Source organism: Lathamus discolor, chromosome 5 (genome assembly GCF_037157495.1).
Source record: "Lathamus discolor isolate bLatDis1 chromosome 5, bLatDis1.hap1, whole genome shotgun sequence".
Lineage (NCBI taxonomy): Eukaryota > Metazoa > Chordata > Aves > Psittaciformes > Psittacidae > Lathamus > Lathamus discolor.
In genome coordinates this window covers 87,375,504-87,400,758 of record NC_088888.1, presented here as the reverse complement: position 1 = coordinate 87,400,758, position 25,255 = coordinate 87,375,504, and the positions used below count along the sequence as shown (strand labels likewise).

The 25,255-nt window shown below is 43.8% G+C and overlaps 1 protein-coding gene across 1 annotated transcript; it reads right to left on the bottom strand.

Moving 5' to 3' along the window:
* Window positions 1-4,357: 4,357 nt before the first annotated feature.
* LOC136014410 (glutathione S-transferase-like) lies at window positions 4,358-15,770 on the bottom strand. Its single transcript, XM_065679170.1, has 7 exons — window positions 15,684-15,770; window positions 11,809-11,915; window positions 11,118-11,169; window positions 7,621-7,753; window positions 7,137-7,278; window positions 5,982-6,113; window positions 4,358-4,613 (listed from the first exon to the last, which is right to left on the bottom strand). The coding sequence occupies exons 2-7, from the start codon at window positions 11,893-11,895 to the stop codon at window positions 4,491-4,493; spliced, it is 669 nt and encodes a 222-aa protein (XP_065535242.1). The 5' UTR covers window positions 11,896-11,915; window positions 15,684-15,770; the 3' UTR covers window positions 4,358-4,490.
* Window positions 15,771-25,255: the final 9,485 nt, after the last annotated feature.

Genomic DNA, 25,255 nt, shown 5'->3' with positions numbered 1-25,255 from the left:
ACAGTTGATAGGCAAACTACTCAAAAGGATGCTGTCTAAACTGAGGCAGTTAGAAGTTTAGATGAAGGCATCTGGTCTCCTAAGAACATCTAGGCTCAGACTGGCCATTCAGGAGTTAAAACTAGGGGAAATGCCAAAGCTGCCCTAATGACTTAGAAGTGAATATTTACCCCAGCTGCAGCTGTTGCCTACCAGCTTGTTTTCATTTAGCCTCTTCATTTAAAACAATAAGGTACAAGTCTTGGGTTTGGGTTTTTTGGGTTTTTCAGATATGATACTGATTTCTTAACAAAGCATTAGAAAATGTTTTGTGTCATCAGGCTTTGTGAAATTTACAGAAAACATATCAAAGTTTTGTTAATTTAGGTTGGAACTGTGTTCAAAATTACGAGCCAGTATCTAAACTGTACTTGTAAGGGAGCTAGGTGCACACACAAACTGTTGTGCCTTTACTGTATTAGGAGGGGGAATAGGGACTGTAGCTAATGGCTATTCCCTATTAGCTTTGTGGCTAATGAGACCTGTTGGGATATACTCCGTCCTGCCTTGCAGAAATAAATGTGCAGCTCCAGTGTTCCATATTATTTAAAACAAAAGTACCATTTATTGTTGTTTTTCCAAACTGACACTTCCTGTATGCAGTGCACACATTATGTCCCATGAAACATTTCTGCACACTGAATTACACCCTCCAAACCCAGCAGGGCAAGTGCTTAATATAACCAGCTTAGAGACCTAGGAATATGTTTACAAAAGATAGCCTTGCAAAGGGAATAGAGAAATTGAAAGGAAACTTTCTTTTCTCCAGTGACCCTCATACTGACTGAACAGTTGGTTTCAACTATGTGAAGGGCACTAGGTGTTTTCCTAAACATTTTGGAGAGCAAACAGGCCACCAAGAAGCTGGCAGGTGTTCTCAGTGCTATGGAGCATGAACAGGGTTTTTTTTGAACAGGATGTATTTTTGCCAGCAGTTCCTTACATTTGAATAACAAATGCGAGACCTTGCCTAATCAAAGCCAGAACAACGCTGTGATGTTCAGTGGAAACTAGTGACCATCTTTCTTTGGCTAACATCAACTTCTGCCATGTTGATATGAGGCAGACAAAGAGAAGGTTGTGACTGGGCTGTTACGGGCTCACCATTGCTTTTAGGACTAACTTTCCACATAACAGCATGTTAACCTTTCAGATTTCCTTCTAGTTCTCGCTAGTCAGCCCCCTTTCTCTCTCTCTCCTGCTTAATTTGAAATCTTAGTTTGTGTCTCCTTGGCAAATTTCAAACTGTCTCGCTCATCTGTGATTATTCCCTGTTTTTCCCTCCGTACTTCCGGCTGCTGGACCATTCTTCTTCCTGGCTGCAGTTCTCTCCAGATGAAGACAGTATACAAGAATGGAAAGTAGCATGCCATTGACAGGCAGGCAGTACGAGCACTTCGAGAGCATTTCACAACTAAAAACCTTTTCTTTTGCATCTTTGTTCTTCTTTTCTCAGCTTTCCATCAGACAGCACAGAAAGGATTCCAATATTTATACCAATTCAAGGATTTCTTAGATCACTACTAATAATGATTTCAGACTCCTCTCCAAAACCAGGGTTAAGGGATTAATTTCCTCTGCAAGTATCCCTCCAAACCCACTCAAGTAATAACACAATACAGAACATCATGACTCCACTCTAAGGTCACTCATGGCCTAATGTAAAGGTGCATTGACCACTTCAGCATCTCACCTGCTGGTCCTCGCTATCCTAGAATGAAAGGTGCCAACTGCTCAACCCCGCCGAGTCAAGTGCCTGGCATCACTTAACTCCATCCAGCACTTGTGGATGGAATTAACTCTATCCTCTAGCAGTTGGTGGCAATGTAAGAGTAGAAAACCAGTGGGAGATACAACTTCTGTTTTGAAACCCAAGGTGGGCATGGAAAGGAAGACTTGCATACCAGGTACCAGAAGTCTATATTTGTCTGCCTATACCAGTGGGAAATGCAATTTTAACAGATTTTTATACCTCTTAAAGAGTTAAGCTGCAAATGGGGTATGGTAGCATTTTTCTATCACTCTTCAGATTTACTCTTGTTTAGCTTGCCTAGAAGTTTGACAATTCCAAGCAACATAAGTTTTCTTCCTTAATCCTGGTTACAAAAGTAATCAAATTTTACAGGAAAGCCCTACCTTATACACACATGTGAATAACTCACATAAGAATATTTTCTCCTTCGATTCTACTTACGCTTGAAGGACAAAGGGACACTTGAATACACAGTTTGCTAGCACTCACTGTTTGAGTTGTGAGTATAAGCACACACCTGCCCTCACATGAACAAAGATGAGTTTCAGTGCTTGCAAGCCAAAAAGCTACACAATTGTATTGGACATAATAGTAAAATAAGTTGCATCTGACAAGAAGCAGAGCATATTCAGTTAAAAAAACCCACTTAATCTAGTTGCACTCTAACAAATGAACAATTGTCCTTTCCTAGTCTGCTGTGTGGGAAAGCCATGGGGGACCGCTGGAGAATGAGCAACCTGAAGAGGCAGTTTATTCTTCTCTTTTCTCCCTACCAGGTTAATTTATTAATACTTTTTCCCCATTTCCTTTTTTCTACACTTTTGTCATGGCAATATTAATCGTCAGATTTAGTTACTGACATCTGCTGGAACAAAGCTTCCTCCTGTGCAAATGCTGCTGTGCCACATCAGGCCCTGTCACAAGGCAGTCATTGTCTGCTGTAGATACGTAAGCCCTAATATTTTCATTTTAAAAAAATCAGTGGAAGCTGAACTTTTGTTGTTATCCTACAGCTGCAGAAATAAAGCACCTCTGCCTTACCTGAGCCTGCAAAACAGATTGTACGTTTCTTCCATGATGCTTCATTCTGAAGAGGTAATGTATTTGCAACCTGTGCGTGAAATGCTGGTAAGATTGTGCGTGTGGTTTGAAATAATTGATTTATGAAGAAAAATAATCAGTTCTGCAAGGAAAACTTTGCAGAGAGATCTAAAAAATCAATTCATCCACAGGCCTTAATTTAAAGATAGTAACACTGACTATATTTGTATATATTACAGATGCGTGAGCAAGTGATGTACCAACCCTTTCACAGTAATTCCACTTTCACATTCAAAGCCCATCCTCCTGCTCAGCATGGAGAGGTACCAGCCGTGTGGGTTGCATGGAGATGTATACTGCTGTGGTAGAAACTTCTAAGGAGATGGCATCCCTGCCCAGACAGGTGTGCAGTGCCTTTCTTCTTGGGACAGCACAGAAGTGCCTGGTGACACAAAGGTGTCAGGATGCACCACAGGAACATGGGAAGTTTGCCTATGGCATTGCCCGCTGTTAACAAGTATGTTCAGGTACTTTGCCCGTAAAATCCAGAAATCCACTGCAACTTCTAACAGCGACTGCTGGAGGCCTGCCGCTTTCACTTAGCCCGGAACCAGGAAGAGACAAAGCACCAACACAGTGGGTGACACAGGGAGGCTGGTGACACAAAGCTGAGCACTTGAGTGGCCTGGGAAGGGAATCATGGCTCAGAGCACCTGCCAACGGTGAGGCAGGCCAGCACAGATCCCATGTGATGGCACACCAGCTAGGTGAGGAGCCATCTCCAGGGGAGATCTTTCCAAGACCTCCCGTGGCTACCAGAGGGTTTAGGTGGCCACCACCAAATAGGACTGACAGTCCTGTGGAGCAAGGTGCTGGTGCCAGCCACAACAGGTGCCACTGAAGAGATCAGCAGAGAAAAATAGGTAACTTCTTCCAGGCATGAATTTAGGCAACACACTCTCCAGAAAGATATGCTGCTTATCAGGGGCTCGTATCAGGGACACACCAAGAGACCACCAAGCCTCATACAGCCCACTGACTATTATCTGCTGCTGTTTCCCATGGGCACCAGCAATACTCAGACTACCCTGTCTGTATCAAGGATTACAGAGCCCTGGGATTGGTGGTAAGGGACTATGGAGCACAGGTAGTTTTCTGATCAGCCCTCCATGCCAAAGGGAAGGGGTTTGAAAGGACCGCTCAAATCTGGTGAATCAACAAATAGTTATAGGACTGGTGCCACAGCCAGGGGTTCAGCTACTTTGGCCTTGGGACTTACTTTGGGAAACCTGGGCTGATGGGAGCTGATGGGATCCATCTGTCAGAGAAGGGGGAGAACATCTTCAGTCACAGGCTTGCCAAGCTGGCGAAGAGGACTTTAAAGTTGCCGGGGGACAGGAACCTCAATCCATCTCACTCTTAACGGTTTGATGCCAGTGACAGCAAGAGATGCCCAGAGCCTGGAGATGAATTGCTGCTTGACAGGAAAGTACCTGAAGAGCAGCACAAACGAATTCCAGCCACTACAGATAGTAAGTCAGCTTTACTTTTTAACCATTGGTTTTAATTACAACGATACCAATTTATTGAGTTTCCTCTTCCTTTTGGTTCCTTCCCCCCACCAGTATTTAGGGTCTTACTGAAGGGAGCAAGGCATTCATTGCATAAAAATCTTCACCACAGTTTCTACATAATGTTCATCTGGTGGGGGTTTCCTTGGGCTGCCAGGCTGCAGGAACTTCTTTATTGTAGGCATATTGCTCATTCTTATTTTAAAAGCCTAAAAAAAACCACAAACAAACAAAAAAAAAACCAAAACCACAACACAAAAAATAACAGAGTAAGAGAAAAATTCCAGTTACTCCAGTAGCAAAGAGTGCTCCTTGGACAGAACAAGTGCTGCCCCCTGCTGCCAGAAGAGACCCTGACATTCATTCAGATCTTGTGCCATGTACACAAGTCTCCTTCAGCCCACAGAAGGACCCACTGCTGCAAAAAGCCATGAAGGCAGTACTTACCCATGAAGGCAGTACTGGAGCAGACAGTGTCTACATCTCTGCTGCCTGAAAGAAGCTAAAGGCAAAAATCCAAGAGTACCAGGGTGATAGTGTATTTGTATCTGCAAAACTAACTCAGCTCCCAACCTTTTCATTACCGGTTCTGATGGTGCGAACTATGATCAGGGAAAACCACAATATATGTAAATGAATTCCATTTTTACTGGGCGGGGGGCAGTGAAGGAATCCCTCCATAATTCAAGGCATGGCTTCAACAGAACTGTGCCCATGGCTAGTGGCTAAGATACCAGATATCTTGCTAGAAGATGGGAGCTAGAGGCAAGAATTACCTGATGCTGCAAAACTGCCTAAGGGATAAAAGCTGACACACATTACTGCCTACTTTGTGGCTGAAATGCCCCATTCTGTCACACTGAATTTAGGCTGTTGAAAAAGTAACTGGGGGGGGGGGAATCAGTTCCAAGTAGAAAAGCTTAATTGTGATAGTCTGATGAGGAACCGTTTCTTTTGTTAATGGAAATAAAGCCAAAGTCAGAGTCCGCCTTTCAAATTAACAGTTTGTAAGCACAAAGAAACATGACCTCAAGCCTTGCATCCTCAACCCAAATTTGCATTGCCTACGCTGCTTTATTACCACGATTACAGGCACAAGGGAGGACTACTGAACACTGTGTTTTTTTTCCAGTCACAGGCTAGTTGGGTCCACTGTAGCTCAAACTCTTCATGGCTCCTGCAGGCCATGCCCTAGGCTTGCCCATGCGCTATGTTATATAGCATGCTGCATGCCTGGAGGCTTCTGGTTTCTGGTCAAGTCTCGCAGCAGGGGTGCCTCATTTCTTCTTGGCTTCAAACTTTGTACATGGCACAAAGGCAGAAAGTTCATCCTCAATTGTATGGATATTGAAAAACAAGCAAAAGCCCTGTGGCTTAATGCTAGGGCTTGAATTTTTAGTCATACCGTAGAGGACTAAAGTGAAGTGAGGTTACTGGGATCTCAAAATCCCTTTTGTACTTAATGTTAAGCAAACATGATAGTGACAGGTCCTCTGATTTACAAAGCATAGAGAGATGATCATTTCAGGATTGCTGTCTATCTCATGTCTATCGTGCATGCTCAGTAACAAAATTACCTGCAACTGAGGAAACCCTGACAGCACAGCAGGTACTTTCTCCTCCACTGCTAAAATAGCTTCAATTAGCTGAACATCTGCCCAGCTGAATTTGTTGCCCACCAGAAAGTCTTGGCCATGTTGTTTCAAAACCTGTGGAATAAAGAGAATGTGGGCTGCAAATGAGCGTCGGACATATGATGCTTGGCAGCTGAGCCTCCCAGCACAGCTGTACTGCTGAACAGCTATTACATCTCAGTTTTCAGGGTGGAGATTTTAGCTGGAAGTGGTGAGCCTAAATTACTTCATTATTGTTGGGAAAAATCTGAACTCTTATAGTACACAGTACTACAAACTGTGATTAATCAGTAATGATAAATAATGATAGACACTGGGAATAGGGACAAAACCACATGCTTAAGTAGACTAGTAACAGTCATAGAATTAGAAATAGGGATAACGGAGGAAGAGTAGCTTGGAGAACTTATAAAATTGCCACTTAGATACTTCATTTAAAGTTCTGTCTAATGCTGATATCAGGAAGCAGACTTAGAAGTGAAAGATTACAATAGCTAACCAAAGAAAATCCTTGCCTTTGGGAATAAAGTAGTCATGAGAGCTTCCAAGATGTTCAGGCTTCAGTATTGTTTTTCATCAAAGTGGATACTACAAAAGTGATAAATATTGCCAGATGCCTGAGTCATACGGGTTTGGTTTGTTGTTTTCGAAAGTGGGATATGCAAAAATCTGTGACTGTTGTTTTGCTGAAGTGCTCCTAACCTCTCTGCTTGATTTACTTGCAAGGGATTTTTGTATTCTTCTAATGAAAATCTTCCAATTGAAATTTGAGCACATGTCCTGGCTAGACTTAAACAAATGTAAGTGTGTAACTATCCCTTCAGGGGAAAAAAAAGTTGTATGTGCTTGCTTGTACTTTACTGAAAAGTTTTGCTCTGTAGATGACAACGTATTTCTTTGTAGATGTTCAAATACCACAGCCCTGACAACATAAGCCAACAAATAGAGAAACATGCTGCTGTATTTCCCCTTCTTTGAGAGGGCCAAGAAAGCCGAGGATTTGGAACTGGCCTGCATTACAAACATGTTCTTATTTGGGGGAAACCTTTTTATAATTGTAAATACAAGTTTTATAGCCAGAGCCTCACTCTCGCTTACCTTTTCAAAGACTGGGAAGTACCTGTTAGTTGCCCTCTCCCTAAGTGAGTCAAGACTTTTCTCCTTTGCCTCCGGTGGAGAGAAAGGAAACATCAAAATCATTTGCATCAGATCTATTATTCCTTCCACGTACATGTCAATCCTGTTGGTGAGGGGAAGACAGTAGAAAAGAGCACAGAAGTTATTTCATCTGTATTCCAATTAACTAAGGCAAATGTTGTATCACCAACATAGTGCCAATTTTCATAGCCAAAGCTAAACATGAACTAAAGCTAAATATTTTCAAAAGCACTAAAAGCCTGTTTCTGTCCAGGAGCATTTCAGAAGCAGCGGTTAAAATCTAAGCAAAGGCTGGAGTCCTTGCTTGTTAATGCGCTAGCCTTTCTCAGGCCTTTCTATTGGATATACAGGATTAAATTTGTTATAGATAATGCAGTTATCAAATAACAGATTGCTCATTAAGTGGAAGGAGGTGTTACAGTACAGGGCTCTCTCCTTTAAGTCTTTCCCGTAGAGATTGTATTTCCCTGCTATGTAGCTGAGGATAGCTCTGGTCTGCACCATCTTCATCCCATCGATCTCAACCAGGGGCACTTGCTGGAACATCAGGCTTCCATCTAGGGTGGAGAGTTGAAGGAAAGCTTGTTAATTCCTCCTAGACTGCTAGCTTTACAGGAGAGTGACAGACTGAGCACATTTCTTTTGCAGTGTAGATCATTGATGTCTTGCCCTAATTGTCAAACTCCATGCAGTAAACTAACACTGTGGGAAAGATCGAGTATTGTCTAGCCTGCTCACGCTTTTGTAGCTAGGTCACCCTTGTGCAGCTGGGCCCCTTACTTTACAGCATTGCCAGAGCTTCACTGGCTGATGGGAACTGGCACTGCCTGTTCCTTTGCACTTCAGGACCCTGCCTCATGCTGCCAGCAAAAGCCTGAGCCAGCACTTTGGATGCAAGGGACTGGAGGAAAATAAAGATCTGTGTTAAAACCAAGCTTAAACAAATCTGATTATTTTGAATGCAGATCAGTTCCCTGTCAGGGACATAAACAAATGAGCAGAAAATGAATGGGGTAGTACCACAGCAAGACTGAGCTACTGGAATACAGGGAGAGCTCAGGCTGCTTTACCTTACAAAGCAAGAGGCAGGACTGTGACAGGAGTTGCTGTTTAAGTGCAGTCACTCCAGGCACAAGGGTTCCCTTAGATGTTTGCTACAAGCCTATCCTCTGTGTCATTCCACAACAATTTAAGCCTACTTAGATACATCTTTTAGTCCCGTTTTCTCCTGATGCTGGTAGAAGCGTTTATCCAAGCCTTCAGTGAGACAGCTCTGAGAGCTAAACTGACATTCAGCGTAGCAAAGTCAGCCTTTTCTAGACCAGTTTTCTGATGGACTAATTCACTGATTTTGGAGATAATCCCTCCACCATTGACACAGTAAGAGCATCCAGAGAATAATCCTGCCCTGTTAAAAAAAAAAAATCACAGCAAAACTCCAAATCCAGCTAGACAGCTGCCACCCTGCATTACTCAAAGCTAGTAATTTAATTGCTCAATTTTAATCCGTTCAGTGCAAGGATTTGGGTGCAAGGGCTCCTTTTAACAGGTACACGTTTGCTTTTTGCTCCACAGAGCTATTAAAACACTTTGCTAGTCTAGAATTCATTCCATATTATGAGTTTGCGGTTTTAATTCAAAGAATAGGTCTGTCTGCAGCCTGCGTTTATTTCTTGTAAGCATTCGTAGAAAGATTTTTTCTTTTCAGAACACACTTCGGCAGCTTAAGGAAAATTATGACTTGGGATCTACCCAGCACAAACACAGCGGAATGGGAAAATTGACAGCACTGCAAGGATATTTTTCAGCAGTAAGATACAAGGAAAAAATAAAATCTGACTTTCTGGCCCTTGACAAAAAGCGATGCAGCAAAGGTGAATAAACTGAATGCATGGTGTGTTTCTTATCTGCAGAATAGAGGGAATTCTCTCCTGGTCAGCAGCTTCTCCTCACTTTGCAGTGAGAACCAATTCACACAACCCCTGCACTGAATATATATGTAGGATTAAAAGGAGTTTGCAAGTTGTTTGCAGACTGGATTGTGCTGTTGGAATGTCGCCTGTGGAGCATACATGAAAAACAACCATCTAGAATCATTTGTCACTGACCAGCAGAGCTTGTTGATATCCAAGTAACAGCTTGGGCAACACAAATTGAGCCAAACTAGTTATCTCAGACCAGCAGGTACAGGTCTGGCCAGGCTGATGCCTCCAGAACAGCTGTCTGTAAACTGCCTGCTGGGACCAGCCCTTGGCTCAGGCTTCATCCTGAACACTGCTGGAGCATTGCTTAGGTCATTAGCTGGCATAGGCCAAAGTCACACCTGGACCATTCTAACAGTGTGGTGGTGTCTAAACAGAGGATAACCCTGGCAAAAAGCATGTTGGTAGGGAGAGAAAAAAAAAAAAATGGAGGGAGAAGTAGCACGGGGTTACATCGCTGTGTTCTGTCCTGCTGCGCATGACCAGCAGCATTCCAGAAGTCCCTTTATCAGGATGGCTGATTTGTCTTTCTTCAACCCATCCTATTAACCCTCACCTTTTTCTCTGTGTTCTCACCCTCTTAAGCTCTCTATACATATGTAGGAAGTCCTTGATCTTCTTTATAAAACTTTCTTGTCCTTTTCACCACCATCTAATTCTTCCCTCTGGATACAGATAAGCTTGGATGCTGTATCCAGGATTATACCACTCTGGATTAATTAGTCGTCTGAAGCAAATTCAGATTTGGGTTTTCAGTACCTGAGCTATCATATTTAGAGCTATGACCGGTGCCTTTATAATGCACTGCCCCCCCCCCCATGTTATCAGACTGCCAGGCAGCTGGACCTGCATATTTAATTCTGATCTTCTTGATACCACTTATGTTTATTTTGTGTTCATTTTAGTTTTCCTGTCAGGATTTCTTTAAACACAGCTTTCCTTGCTGAGCAAGCAGCCAAGTCCTCTTCCAGGGCTCCTAGCATGTCTTGGCAAGCTCAGCCTGCTGTAAGGTTTCTCTTACATGTCTTGGGCAGCAGGTAAACTGCAGGGCTGGTACACAGTCCCAATTCCTTCCGCACCCTGGCGGCGAGGTCTTCTTCCAGGGTGGCTGCAAAAGGGTTGCAGCCCTACTGCTGGATTTCATCTGGCCAAATATCAAGGGCAGTAGCTGGGGATATGCTCTGGTTTTGGGAACTGGTCTCACTGCCATGGTTTGCCTTTGTGGCTTGCTAATTTGGTCACATCAGACTTTCCACAGGTCTCCCCACTGGCTTCTGCTTTTTCACTGGTGGAAGCTTCATGGCTCAAGGCTGATCTTGCTTTGAACTGACACTAATGTTTTCACACTGAGCCTGTAACAAAGGAAAACTGGCTTTCCTGAGGATTTTGGTGGTATGCTGACCTTTCTTTCAGAAGCTTGTCTCACTGAGGTTCAGAACCAACATACAGGTAGATCTATACTAGCCAACTCAACAACAGTTAAGGCCAGCTGAAACAGGCTGGTTGCATTCATTTCATGCTCTGCCCATAAATCATGGTGGTCATATCTAAATGACATGTTGAAAGTGTCCCTTGGCCTGAGACAACTCCCAGATGATGCCTAGGATTTGCTTCAGGGACTGCTATTTGTCCTGGACCAAAAAAGTGCCAGGATCCATGATAACAGTTCAACAGCATAGAAAATTAAGTTGCATTAAACAGGAATGTTTGCTACCCCTGTTTAATGTACTACAGTGAACAGTCACAGAAACTACAGCTTTTAGATGATAGGAGTTGTTTGGCACTGAAAAGAACAGGTTACTGAAAACTAATATTTCAGTATTGTAGGTGTGCATCTAGAAGTTAGCACTGGTTTAAATAAACTAATTTTAAACCACAAATTTAGCTAAACTGGAGCGGGTTTTTTGAGAGACTAAGCCTCAGACATTGGGATTCTCACCTTTGATTATCTTCTCATACTGCTCTTTTGTTTCCAGAAAAATTTCTTCAAACTGGAAGGGAGAGAGAGAATAGTGTTACATTGCTGTATTTGAACATTTGTCTTCTCCAAGTGTGCATATAACCATGCACAGACTGACGGAACCAAGCGAAAAATATTGGGTTGGATCTTCAACTACACTGTTTGGCTGTAAATGTCCTGAGGATCCCTAGCACATCCTCACGGCTGGGGAGATGCAGAAGGGCTTGGCCAATTCTGCCCCAGTGCACTAATGCAGAAATAACCTAAGGGTAGAAACAGAGTACAGACATCTGCAGGAGGAAGACAGGTTGGAGCCAGTGCCAAGAGAAGCACAAGGTAAATCAACTGTTTCTAACCCCATCCTGGGGCACACAAGTCAACAAAATGCTTCTCTTTATCTAAACTGTAAAGTAAATAAGGGTCTTTAAATAAATCCCCATTTTGACCCCTTGTGATTACTTCAGGGGACTGCTGCTAGCTTTAATGAACTCCAAGCTCCACTGAGTTTGCCTCCAAAATATTAACCATCAAATAAGCTAGTTACAAACCTGCAGAGCTATGGGCCAAATGCATTTAGCCACCCTCTTGCAGCCATTTACCCTCACATGCACATTAAATTGGTCCTCACTGAGGCCAGCAGTCTGGAACACTGTACTAAGTGTCAACTAACCTCCACGCCAGCTGCTGCCAACAGCCATCGTATGGACTCCATTCGCCCCCTTCCATTAAGATAGGTAAGCCTGGGCTTTCCTGACATGCTTCTGAGCTCCTGGATCCCTGAAAAACATTAAGCAGAAGACAAACAACACCTCCTAAAACTGGTGTCAGTACCATTATTTTGAGGGGAGAATAGAGCTTTTTATTCTCATTATGCCTGTTGAAGTTTAATCTGGTTTAAAACATAAAATGAGAGATGGACTAGTCACACCACACAGCCTATCCTAGGAAAGATGTGCAGATATATGAAGCTTTCCACTGTGCTGCTAGGGAGGTTTGTTATGACTATAACCAAATACAGACAAGTTTAAACAAGTGGCAGGAGTCCCAAGCTATAGAAGGAACCTTGCTACATTTTAAAACAATCATACTGAAAATCCTACCACATTCTCAGGGAAGTTACCTTCATTCTCATCATCCTCATTGAAGAGAGGAAAAGAAAAGGAAAACCTGTTTTACGGGTAGCTAAATGCTGGAGCTCATCTTGCAGCTTCAACTGCATCCACTTCTTTCCTTAAGTAGGGGCAAATGAATTGTTAATCTTCCCTTTGTTCCATGAAACAGGCTGAGCTGCCTTGGGACTAGCATTCCCCCTTCACTAAGTTGTTACTATCATACACTAATGACTGGGATGAAACAAAAGCTTAAAATGGGTATCCTAATTGTGTCCTAATGATTCAGAAAGAGAGTGCTTGATTTTGGAATTTAGCAGAATACCACATTTTTCTCAGAGCCAGAATCTTCAAGTCACAGTGCAGTAAGTGTTCTTAAAGTACATTTTGAACATATTTTGTCAAAACTTGATTTTAAAGAACAATCAGATTGACAGTTCTCCCTTGAGCAATTTTGGTAAGAATCAGGTCATGCTACTACAATAAATAGGATATTTGCGGTAATTTAGACAATACAATCCAAATACACATAAAGGAAGAAATGATCACCTCCTGTTTTAAAGTGCAAATAGCTTAAGCTAATTACAATGTTTTGCCTCCAATACCGTGTTTTTACTACTTTCTGCACATTGTGACTATCTTTCACTATATGGCAGTGCAGTTTATCTATATAGTTCATAGCAGCTATGTGCCTCTTCCGTTAACGTACTTCTCAGACACATTGCATCCATCTCAACACACATTGCCCCTGCTTATAATGTGCAGAAAGTGACAGTAAACAGGCCTTTTCCTACAACTAAAAAAACCAAAGGCTGCAACACCAAGAACATGAAACTGAATCCTCTTGGAAAAGTTATCTATTGTTTGCAGAACAAAAGCAGAGAGAGAAAAAGCCTTAGGTATCGTTTTAGCATTTTACATGAACAAGAAGCTCTCTATAGCATTAAATTATGTGATAAGAACAATGAAGAATAAAACCCTATCATCATCAGCTTTTTTCTTTAATTGCTAGTAACTCTGTCAGCTGTACGCAGATTTTAATTGTCCTAAGCTTCTGGCACAGAGAAAAACCCTTGGATTTTGGTCAAGTCTCCTCAATCTTTATATTTCTGGAATGCCTCTCCACTGATTCTACAGGGACCCGACACACGCAGCTTGCGTGCTGACTGCTACATTTCCGTGCCTGGGTTTTGCCCTCCGGGCTCAGTTTAATTACCCGTTCCATGTGACAAGTCTTGATGTGCCCGAAAAGCGGGCAGAAGCAACGGAAGACAGGGCAACTTTTTCTACCTTAAAATCAATATACCTATTCATCCAGATTCTCAGTGCCTTCTTGCATTTATCTGGGGAAAGGTACAGCCAACACAGACAAGGCTTCCTCGGGACTTCACTTAGTCCTCCACTATTTTTCTAAAGTTTCCATGAAAAATTTTCACAATGTTGCATTAAAAAAAAATAATATCTGGTTTTGGTACAATATGGTGATGTTTCATTAGTAGCTAAGGGTTCTTGTATACCTGCTACCCCTTCCTTACCGTCTGCCTTTAATGAAAAGGGCCATCAGGTCTGTCCACATCAGTAATAATTTTTATGAGAAGTGCAGAATACCCGACTTATGTTCTTCAATATGTGTTCTCCAGCAGGAGAAGCAGTGCTTATTGGAAAACTGTATTAAAACTATTTAAAAGAAATCTTACAAGACCAGTTACTAGAAACAAACACAAGCTCTTTAGGAGCTGGAGGGTTCTGCCACCCCTGGATAGCTGCTTTTGAGGAAATAGGAAACCCCCTGATACTGATTGCTGCTGGAGATGCTGGAGAACCCATTCGCTGGACAACACACAAGGTGACATTCAACCTTTTGGAGTAAGCTGCACCTGCCCTGGGTCTGCCAGACTATGGTCAACTTTTTATCTTGTTTGTGCAAGGAGGGCAAGGAATAGCCTCTGGGATGGTAACTAGCACGCTGGACCCTGGTACTCTACTCCCTTCACCCAGGCAAAGAACTCCACACCGCGACTGTGTAGTAACCACCTGTGAAGCCAAAAAGACTTGATAATATTTAACAGACATGACATCTGTAAATCCCAACCTGGAACCATTTGTTGGCAGGTCCTTGTATTATGTGAGCAGCAACTGGGTGAAGGGTTATTCACCAAGTTCTGTGAGGGAAGCAGGGGAAGCTTCTAAACTTAGTCCAGAGCTGAGTGTACAAGCATACGAAATCACCGTGTTAACAAAAGAGATCTACCAGCAGACCAAATAAAAAGCTAAATATTTATACTGATTCTCAATACGTATTTGGAGTATGCTACGCTCCTGGGCAGTCATGGAAGCTGCAAGGGTTTGTAACTTGTAGTGGAAGTAAACCATTAAATCCTCTACAAATTACTGAGCCATTAAAAGCTATACAATTAGCAGAGAAACTTGCTGTTGTTCATCAGCCAGCCCAAACCAGCAGCAGGACAAAAGGAGAGATAAGAAATAGTCAAACAGATATTGCTGCTAAAGTCACAGCATGAGTCATACCAAACACCAGGCTTACAAGCAGCCCAAATGGTCTGACATGGTGTTACTTGCTTCTTTAAAAGATACGCTTGACTGTTCCTCCTGAAGAAACTGACTCTTGCAAAATGAACAAGTGACTAAAGACTCACAGGGAACATAGAGAGCAGATAAGGAAAACCTTTCTATTTTACCTAAGCAATACCTAAGCTTTTGGGACCACTGCACTAGCTGAACTAGCCCGGACACTGCTGAAAAACTGATTGACAACAGGAATTTATGCTGCAGCCAAGTAAGCAACTGTATCTTGCACACACTACCTTTAGCATTAGCTAATATTTAGTAAAGACCTCAGCACAGATGTCTGCCTGTATGTTTTTACTGCTTCTCTCTAAACTCCGTATTCCCATCCTATTTTCTAGTGAGCTTTTATAACATGCCTGTCCTGAGCCTCTCCGAGGATGCTTCTCAGCAATGTAAGAACCATACAGGAGGGGATGGCCTTTCAGAAACAACACTGTCTGCGTTCAGTGTGAAGTACCCTTTAACCCTGGTGCTGGGGGCAGAGCCCAGGGTACCAGAGGGGCCAGCTCTCCTGCTCACCCCAAGAAGAAACTGCCCCAGTGCTCACGGCTTATGCTGTGTTTTCCCTCCCACCCTCACCTCCCACCCTTAGTCCCACCAGGGTTGTCACAGCTGCGTTACTCAACCCTGAACTGCAACCACCAGATTCACTCCCTGGTTAAAAACATCTCCTGCTTCCTGTCTCCTGCGGTTGGAGTAACTATTGAATCATGCTTAATCCCCCTAGCACCTAGCGCGTGAACTAACAAGAGCAGAGAATTTACATTACCCCAACAAATACCCAAGTAAACATGCAAGTAACTCCATTCTATAGAGACACTCAAGCTTTTTATAAGTTAGTGCGTACCTCCAAGACTTCACCCAAACCGGGCTCCTTCCAGGGATGTTTAAGCTTTTGAAGCTCGAGGGAGTTCCCAGCCAGACCAAATTAGAGTTAACCTCTCCCACTGCTGTTAAGGTGGCACCACCCAGTTTAAAGAAGTAGGTCCGAAAACTGCCACCCAAAGCACTGTCGTCTTCAGTTTGATGGTGTGGCTACATAGCCTTAGTTTCTACCATAGCCAAACTGCTGTCTTGGAATTATTGTGGCTTTTGACCACATACAAGAGTGAGACACTTTAAAACATAGAAAATTCTAGATTTTTATGGGTCATATTTAGGCTAACAGCAACCATTTAAAGAATTTGCCAATTAGGTTTCTAGGCTTATTTCATAGTAGCCCAGGTTTTTATTTTTCAGTGCTGCATGATACAGAAAAGACACCCAAAGTATGGGATAACAGTGCTCAATTACTTTGAAATACAATTTGCCAGGATCAAGCTTAGTGATAACTTGGTATAAATATAGATGAGCAGTTTATGTCACAACTCACCCCATGCCTTAAGGCAATAGCTTTAATTTGGGAAATCAAATGTATGATGCTAATGCTCAGTTAGAAATGAAATAAGCTATGATTTTCCTACACTGTTTCCATTAAATGCAATCTGTCCACATTTCAGATGAAAATACCGAAACTGAAAGTGGATGTGAACAGACACAAGGATGGCCTAGCAGATGGGAAGTGAGATTTGGGTGCCAAAGATGAGGTTCTCACCTCTAGCACAGACCCACATATGCTGTTGGACATCACTTTACACTCCTGCAGCCCACGACAGTACAGCTAATCTGAAGATCTGCTCACAGAACCCCCACTGTTATCAAAATTGTATTTTAATTTGTATTTAAAGCCATGGATGTACTAAAACAGCACCAAGAATGGGAATCCCGGGACAAAAATCTCTAGGTAACTATCCTAAAGAAATGCCTCCAAAGCTGCTGCTTTATTTTTCCTTCACAGTCAGAGTTTTGTTACGGTTTCTCTGCCTGGCAATTGTGGCAGCCTCTCTAGAGGATACATTTCCAATAGAGGTTTCTTGCAAATCTGTAATTTATGTGCATCAAAGGTGGATGGTGCCAGCAGAAAACAACTGTTTGGTGCTTCTTTACACTTTGCCCAATTCTAACTCTCGCTCAGGCTCATCATTTAGTGAATAAAGCACAGCATTAAATGTACATTTCTTATTGTTTCCTTGTGCTTTGAGGCTTGGCGATGAGGGGTCGTGCAGAGTGTTCTGATGCTTTTTGGATTTGCTGAACATGGCCACATCCAACTTTGACTGTTGTTCCCTTCCCACGCATTCCTGTTTGACAGAAAGACTTCTCCTCTTGATCTCTTTTTATTTTGCTTCCAGCACATCCTTTCATAATGTAATTATGAAACTCCTTTGACATCTAAAGGTATTGCATCGGTGAGATCACTGTTAGCTGTAACTTGAACAGCTGCTCTGCAAACCCCTTGAGCAGAAAAGAAAACAAGTTTATTTTATAAACAATTTGTTAAGCTACCCCCCTGAGTATTCAGGCAGCTGGCCTGGAGCCCAGGTACCACTTTTGTCGTTTTGGGTTGGGCATAAGCAGAGTTTAAGTAGTGCATATACCAAGCCCCGGCACGTCAAGTTCCTACAGTGCTCCGTGGAAATACTTCATTGTGCTGTTGACTAGGCAAATCAAAACTTTTCTTGAATCATACCTGCCCGCAATCCACACAAACCACGAAGGGGCTGACTTGTGGGTCCATGTCTGATTGCAGCTTCCAGCAGTGTCCTCTCAGAAGTGGGGACAGCGTGTATAACTAACTGGCACTAGAGAATTAAACAGGGGGGGGTTAGGAGGATTCCCCCCATGCTGCTTATCAAGCTCCTAAACTGAAGCACACCACCTCTGTGATGAAAAAGCAGTAGGAAATAATATGAATAGTTGGAAAGAGTCATGCATCTCTCAAGGGTAGATGTGTTGCAGGCCTTCAGCAACTGCTCTGTTTCTGCCCTGGCAGCTATACTGGCTGCCTGAGGACAAGGTTAACCACACCTGTAATCACCCTCACAAATATTTCTGTAAGCTGTTTGGTGCTTATCCTGGCCACCGGCACAGAAAAGCCTGAGAACAGTAATGCTAATTCTGATTTAGACCCATTGTGCCGCTGGCACAAACAGCTTCAATGGAGAACCGGTTTACAGAATGTGATTGTTTGGATTGTTTAGTCTTTATTGATCTGAGTGTCTCAACATGGTCAAAAGGCTCATTTATACAGGCACAAGATAGCCACGATCAAGGCTTCAAAGCCAACTGAAAAATAAACTTAGTGGTATAAATCGAATTGTGAAATTTTATCCTAAATAATTCAGGTATTATAATGACTTCATATTTTGATAGAAACTTGTGTATGTTTCCTCTACTTGGTCTCTTGGGTGTGCTGTGAAACTTTTTAAGACTCGGTTTATGTGCATTGTTACAACTAAAACTAACAATAATCTAAGCTTAGGTTTAAAGTATCTTTTCGTTTTCAAGAGGGTGTAAAGAAGTAAAGCAGAAATTTCAATCCTATTTTTAGGTGATGTTAACCAACTATAAAGCTGGACAACCCTTTGTTTGTTTCTTCCCCAATAAAGGTTTGGGGTTTTTTTCAATAAAAGAAATATAATAATAATTTGAAAAAAATAAAATAAAATAAAATAAAATAAAATAAAATAAAATAAAATAAAATAAAATAAAATAAATAAAATAAAAATCAGCTCCCATCCTGTGAAACATTGTTTTGGTTTTTGGTCCTTTATAAAATAAAACCAGATGTATTTGTACTTTTCAGACAAGGAGAAATATGTTTTATTGCCCACAAGTCTATTTGTTTTCTTATAAAACACTTCTGTTTTCACTGAAGTTCATGTTTCCCTGTAGCTCCTCAGAGTTTTCATAAGACCCCATAAACCTAGTACAGGTTTCATCATTAATTTGTCTTCAGAGGCAAATATTCTCTCCTGCCCTTAAACTCTCTTACACAGATCTGTCAGTATAAAAAGCTCCAGTGAAGCAAGATCAGTGACACATTAATTACACATTACTTACACAACCTAGAACTATTCCACTTTCAAGATACCCTTTATTCACTGTTTGGCAGCATGCTCAAAATTGTAAAATGCATGGGGTTTAATGGCATTATGGGTAACATTCTAACTCTGCCTTTACCTTCCTTGCAGATAACAGAACAGAAAGTGGTCATACCTCCTCTAGTGGCTAGCAGCCACTTGTTCTTGCTGCCTAACTTGCTTGCACCAGCAGTCTTGCTGACTGTGTAATCAATTGTCTGAGCCAGTTAAAAATCACCTTTAAAATAAAAGGTGTGGGGTTTTCAGTTGGTTCAGGTTATGTTGTAAACAGCAAGACAAGAAAAGCGGGGAAGGAGACAGTGTGGGCAAGGGAGGCTTATCTTTTTTTGGTGAAAGAGTTGGCTGTAAAACCACAGCTTGAACTATTCACTATGAATAGGGTACACAATAATGACATCAGATATTACATAGAACCCTTGCAGAGGATTTTGCATCCAAGCTTATTGAAATGTGTCAAATGCCTGCTGCAAGCAGTGATGGGAGCCCTCCAGTTAGCTGGGCCGACTTGTTTTGCCTGAACTTGGCATCTTGCATTTTTTTGGTTATTGTTGCTATACCCAGGTATGAAGAAGTGCCGCAAGAAGCACGCAGGAGATCTGCACAATCCTTGTGAACAGCTGACACTTCTTCTGCACCTTCAGAGGTTCACACGCCAGTACTAGTTCTATTGGAATTAACTGCAACCTACCAAAATATAAGCTAACACAATGCAGGGTAATCTATGAAGATGCCATACCATCACCAGAAACCGTAACTTGTGGTAAAGCCTGTATCCTGGACTCACTATTAAATCAGTAACAGCTTTCCCAGTGCTTTAAATGGGAATGAAGCTGTAATTCCATTGACAATGAGTGTTTTAAACAATTGGAATAATCTCCCCAGGGAAGTGGTGGATTCCCCAACACTGGACACTTTTAAGATTTGTTTGGTCAGAGTACTGGAATGGTTGAAAACAGGTTGGGTAGAACACAACCCTTACTCCCAATAAGCATAACTTTTGCCTACCAGCATAATTTCTGGCTATCAGAGTGATGCTGTAGGCTGATGTGTGCATAAACAGGTCTTACCTGAGCAAGGGTTGAAGACAAACCCAAGTCTTTCTTGGAAAATACATCAAAACTGCCTAACAACTATGTGCTTTGGGACAGTTAAGAGTGAAACAACTGCTGAGATTATCATATATTCTTAACTAATTTTGAGCCAGGAATTATTGGGCTGGCAACACTGAGAAACCTGGGAGAAACACCAACAAACGGCTGTATATATTTGCTTACTACGGTCTCTAAGCTGGTAACAGGACTGAAGTGCTCTGATGTGTCTTAAAACCATTACCAAAGTCAGCTAAAGACCTAAATGTGCTAGAGAGCTGTACCAGGACTCAAGGACACTCAGTATGGGCACCTTTTGTAAAAGACTTAGATATAATCTGAATCCCTCCTTAGTTTGTCCAGAAGATGGAAGATCATGATAATAGCCTATAGACTGTACACGCTAGAAACTAAACTGATGAATCTGTGTGGGGGTATCCAAGCACGATCATCCTTAGACACGGTTAACCCACAACACCATGTTGCACCATGTGGCCTCCTAAAACCAGGAAGTTGCTATTTTAACTGTATATAGCTATGTTTATACATTCGTTTGATTGTAACAGTTTTGAGCCAAAAAGGATGCCTGAACGCTTCAGTCTGAATGTTGATGCTGCTCAGACCATGAAATCTCACTTCGGAATTTCTACATTCACCCTACCCCATCTTGTCTCATACTGCTCTGACCTGCTCCGACCTGCTCCCTCTAGCGTCCCCAGCCTGCAGACAGTATGATGTCCTGGTTTTAAGTCCTGCAGCGACGCCTTTCTGTTTCTTCTGCTTTTGGTAAAATACACAGGATTCCCATTGTTATCCTTCCAGAATGGAAGGAAATGATTCTACTACATACCTTTTCATATACTAGGAAATAGCATCTTCTTGCCTTTTGAACTATAAGAGCACACTGTTTATGTCTATCCTCAGCTGATAATGACAGGAACATCAAAATGAAGCCCATAAGGTCATCAGTTCCTCCAATAAACGTATCAGTCCTTAAAACCAAAGCAAACAAAAGCCTTAAATAAGAAAGCACCTTCATAAGCTGAGTTTTCTTAGATCTGTGTTGTGATTGGAAAAGCTGAATTCCCACCCCTACCCCCCAAAAACTCTTTTTGCAGTTAAGATGAAGCGGCCCTCAGCCCAACGGCAGCTGTCCTTTTCTACCCTGCACCATGTAATACCAACCTGGGGGGAGAGTTCCCTACTCAGTGTATGATGGCTGGATGCCTCCCAGGCCATCCGCTCCAGCCCTGTCCTTCTGTGACAAGTTCTTTGTAGACACGAGATAAAGAGTGGTTGATGTTACTCAATGGGGAGCCACCATGCTCACACCAGAGCTGGGGGGGGGGGGAGACTCGGAGGCAAACCTACCTGAAAGGAGGTTGTAGGGAGGCAGGGGTCAGTGTCTTCTCCCAGCTAACAAGTGATAGGGCAAGAGGTAACAGCCTCAAGCTGCGCCAGGGGAGGTTGAGATTGGATATTAGGAAAAACTTCTTCACTGAGAGGGTGATCAGGTATCGGGGCAGGCTTAGAGTGGATCGGAGTGACAAGAGATGTCCCTACAGGGGAAAACCAGCTCTCAGCAGGAGTTGCAACTATGGAGCTCTGCGTATGAAATGCCAGTATGATGAAATCTGGTGCTCCTTTGACTTAATGGCTCTACAGTGGAATACAGTTCCTGCCGAGACTAGTCCATTCGAAAAATAACAATGAATTGCCCCATTTATGAAGTCATTCAAGAATTAAAATGCTGCTTGCAAAGCGTGGTGTATTCGATCAACAGTCTGTGAAGTTTTGCTTAGCAACAGCCTTTATTAATAGAAAGAAATGTGACCACTAGAAGGATAAGTAATGCCATAGTCTGAATGCTTGTATTTTAATCTGGATTATTACAGAAGAAGCTCATCATTCCTTTGAAGTTTCTTCTGATTCTGGATCATCACAGCTAGAAAGTGAGAGGCTTTGAAAACTCATTGCCATCCTTCACCTACATATGCATGGAATGAATGTGTAGGTACTTTTGGCATTCATTGATGTAAGGACTGCCAGATTTGGAAAACCTGGCTGCTGCCTCTTCTCGCTTTTGATTGAAACGTGGCTTTCAGTGGTGATGGAGTAACTCTTGTGCTAAAACGGACATTTTCTAGAAGTTTTAAAGGTTTCCTTAGAGGTGACTTCATTTTTGGTGTTGTCTCCTACTTATTAACTTAATGCTGACTTTTCCTGAATTTCAGGGAAATGATTATGAAATCCTATGAGTTGACTGTGCAACAGCAAAACTGTATCAGTTTAGAATGAAGCTGTACTGAAATGTTTCGTCAAAAAGTAACTTGAATTTTTGCCATGTGAGTGACCTGTGAACTGTTATTCCAGCTGCTGCCATCATAGTTTTGTATCATTATAAGTGTTTTAGATAATGGGAAGTTTGAAGTCATGGCCAGAAAACTGTAACTTTACCCCTTTGATGAAAGAGGCAAGATGGAGTCAATTCACTGGTTCTTAACAACATCTGGGGTGGACATTTGTTTTGGTGTTTTTAAGTTTCAGCTGCACATTGGTAAGCTTGTCTTTGAGGCAGAACACAGCTTATTAACCAAAAAAGAAAGGCTTCAGAAGACACAACTGTAAATGAGCATGGGCTAGTCAGTATAATTAAACACACCTACTTTAGGAGCACAAAAGTACGGCTTCGAGTTAAATGTCTTCTGAGCAGTGACACCGTAAAGCAGTTTCTTGCTTAATGCAAAAATGGACAATGCTTAATTAAGCATTCAGTTGCTGACTCAGAGCTGTGGAGCTGGATGACAGGCATGTTCCTTGCATAAGAAGTATTATATCTGCCAAGCAAAACAGCAATGGATTTGCTTCCTCTAGGCAGAGATGGGGAGAATGAAGAACCACCTGCTGCAGGAGGTCAGGTTGGAGACCACCTAAGGAACATGGAGGTGCACAAGCCAAGAGACCTGATCACATTTGAGAACTTGTGGCAGTCTGGTGAAGTTCCTGCTGACTGGACAAGGGGAAACAAGGAAGGGCCAGGAAACTACAGGCCAATGTCACCTTGATGCCTGGCAAGATCATGGAGCACGTCCTCCTGGGAACTGTGCTAAGGCATATGGACGATAGGCAGGTGGCTGGTGATAACCAGCATGGCAAATCATGGCGATGGGAAGAAGAGGGTTTGGAAACCTGAGAGCAGTGTGAGAAGCTCCTGCGAGGCCAAGTCCACGTGAAACCTCAAGAAATTGGCTTGGTCTCGGAGAAGACATGTGAAGAGGAGACTGAGGACGGTGTGGGGGACACAGCCGAGAGGGGAGGCACTAAAATGGAACAGAACAGGAACTGACACCGTGAGCTGGGCCCCTGCCGGCCGTGCAGACGCCGCAGTGCAAGTGGGGGACGTGCAGCGCAGGAGGGCGTTTGTGATGAGTGCGTGAGTGTGGGGCCAGCCGGCCGCTGCAGGGGTGGGTGTGTTGGGCGCTAAAAGAATGGCAGACTGCCACGTGCAGCGCCTCACTTGGATGTGTCTGCAGTCTTGGAAGCTTGACTACCCTACGTTCTCCTACAACTGGACCTTGAGCTTGTTTGGAGGTTCTAGCAGGGGAGCGCAGCTACCGTATACCCGTGACCGATGAACGGTACCGCCTGTATCGGGGAAGGTCGTCCTCTTCGACCGAGCGCGCAGCTTCGGGAGGGACGCACGTGGAGCGGTGAGGGAGGAAGGGGACACCCGCCTAGCCAGCCAGATCAGCCGAATCAACCCTGGCGATCAATGGGGTGACAGATGTCGCAGCCAGATCGCCCTCACATCCGACGAGACACCCTCGCCCGCTCGCTATTTATCGCCCGCTCCGCGCACCATCTCCACCTCACGGCGATCCGCGCGGGCGGCGCGCACGCAGACGGGACCCACGACATCAGCCCCAGCGCACGAGCGGACCTGCGGGTACGGCGCTTCCAAGGCGAGCCCCGCAGCCTTGCCGCGCAGCGCCGCCGGCCCCCGGGAGCCCCTGAGCAGTATGCAGATTGCGGAGTGCCCATTGGCGGATGGCGCCACGGGCACCGCCTCCTGCCGAGGGGCCTCAGGGAGCGCCGGCCCTGCCCGGCCCCCTTCTTCTCCTCCCTTTTCCGCCGAGAAGTCCGCCAATGGGCACTCCGCAATCTGCATACTGCTCACGGGCTCCCGGGGGCCGGCGGCGCGGCAAGGCAAGGCTGCGGGGCTCGCCTTGGAAGCGCCGTACCCGCAGGTCCGCTCGTGCGCTGGGGCTGATGTCGTGGGTCCCGTCTGCGTGCGCGCCGCCCGCGCGGATCGCCGTGAGGTGGAGATGGTGCGCGGAGCGGGCGATAAATAGCGAGCGGGCGAGGGTGTCTCGTCGGATGTGAGGGCGATCTGGCTGCGACATCTGTCACCCCATTGATCGCCAGGGTTGATTCGGCTGATCTGGCTGGCTAGGCGGGTGTCCCCTTCCTCCCTCACCGCTCCACGTGCGTCCCTCCCGAAGCTGCGCGCTCGGTCGAAGAGGACGACCTTCCCCGATACAGGCGGTACCGTTCATCGGTCACGGGTATACGGTAGCTGCGCTCCCCTGCTAGAACCTCCAAACAAGCTCAAGGTCCAGTTGTAGGAGAACGTAGGGTAGTCAAGCTTCCAAGACTGCAGACACATCCAAGTGAGGCGCTGCACGTGGCAGTCTGCCATTCTTTTCACTGCGTGCACCAGCAGTGGCTGCGGTTCACTCGCGCTCCCCACTGACCGCAGCACACGCACGACCGGCAGCAGCTCAGTTCATCTCCATCCCTGGAGATCATACTGGGTTCGTCCCGTCCATCCCCAGCACCTAGCAATCCTCAGTGCACACACGTGCACCACTTACAATCCAGCACCAACGCACTTGGAAATGGGTTTTCCACCTACTCAATCACCTGCACAATTCATTTTAAGCCCTGGACAGTCAGCAAAAGGGCTGGGTTTCTAAGTGTTGTGGTTTAACCCCAGACAGCATCTAAGTACCAGACAGCCACTCACCCACTTCCCCTGCTGGGATGGGGAGAATTGCAGGAAGGTAAAACCTGTAGGTTGAGATAAGCACAGGTCCATAATTTAAATAAAGTACATAAAATACTAATACAAGGGCTAATAATGTAACATAAAGGGAAATAAATAAATAATCATACAAGAGATGAGATAGGAAAAAAACCACCAACCAACCAAAACCCACAACAACAACAAACCCAAACAACCCAAACCACCAAACCAAACACAAACCCAAGTGATGCACAATGCAATTGATCACCACCTGCTGACTGATACCCAGCCCAACCCAAGCAGCAATCAGTCACTTCCAGGT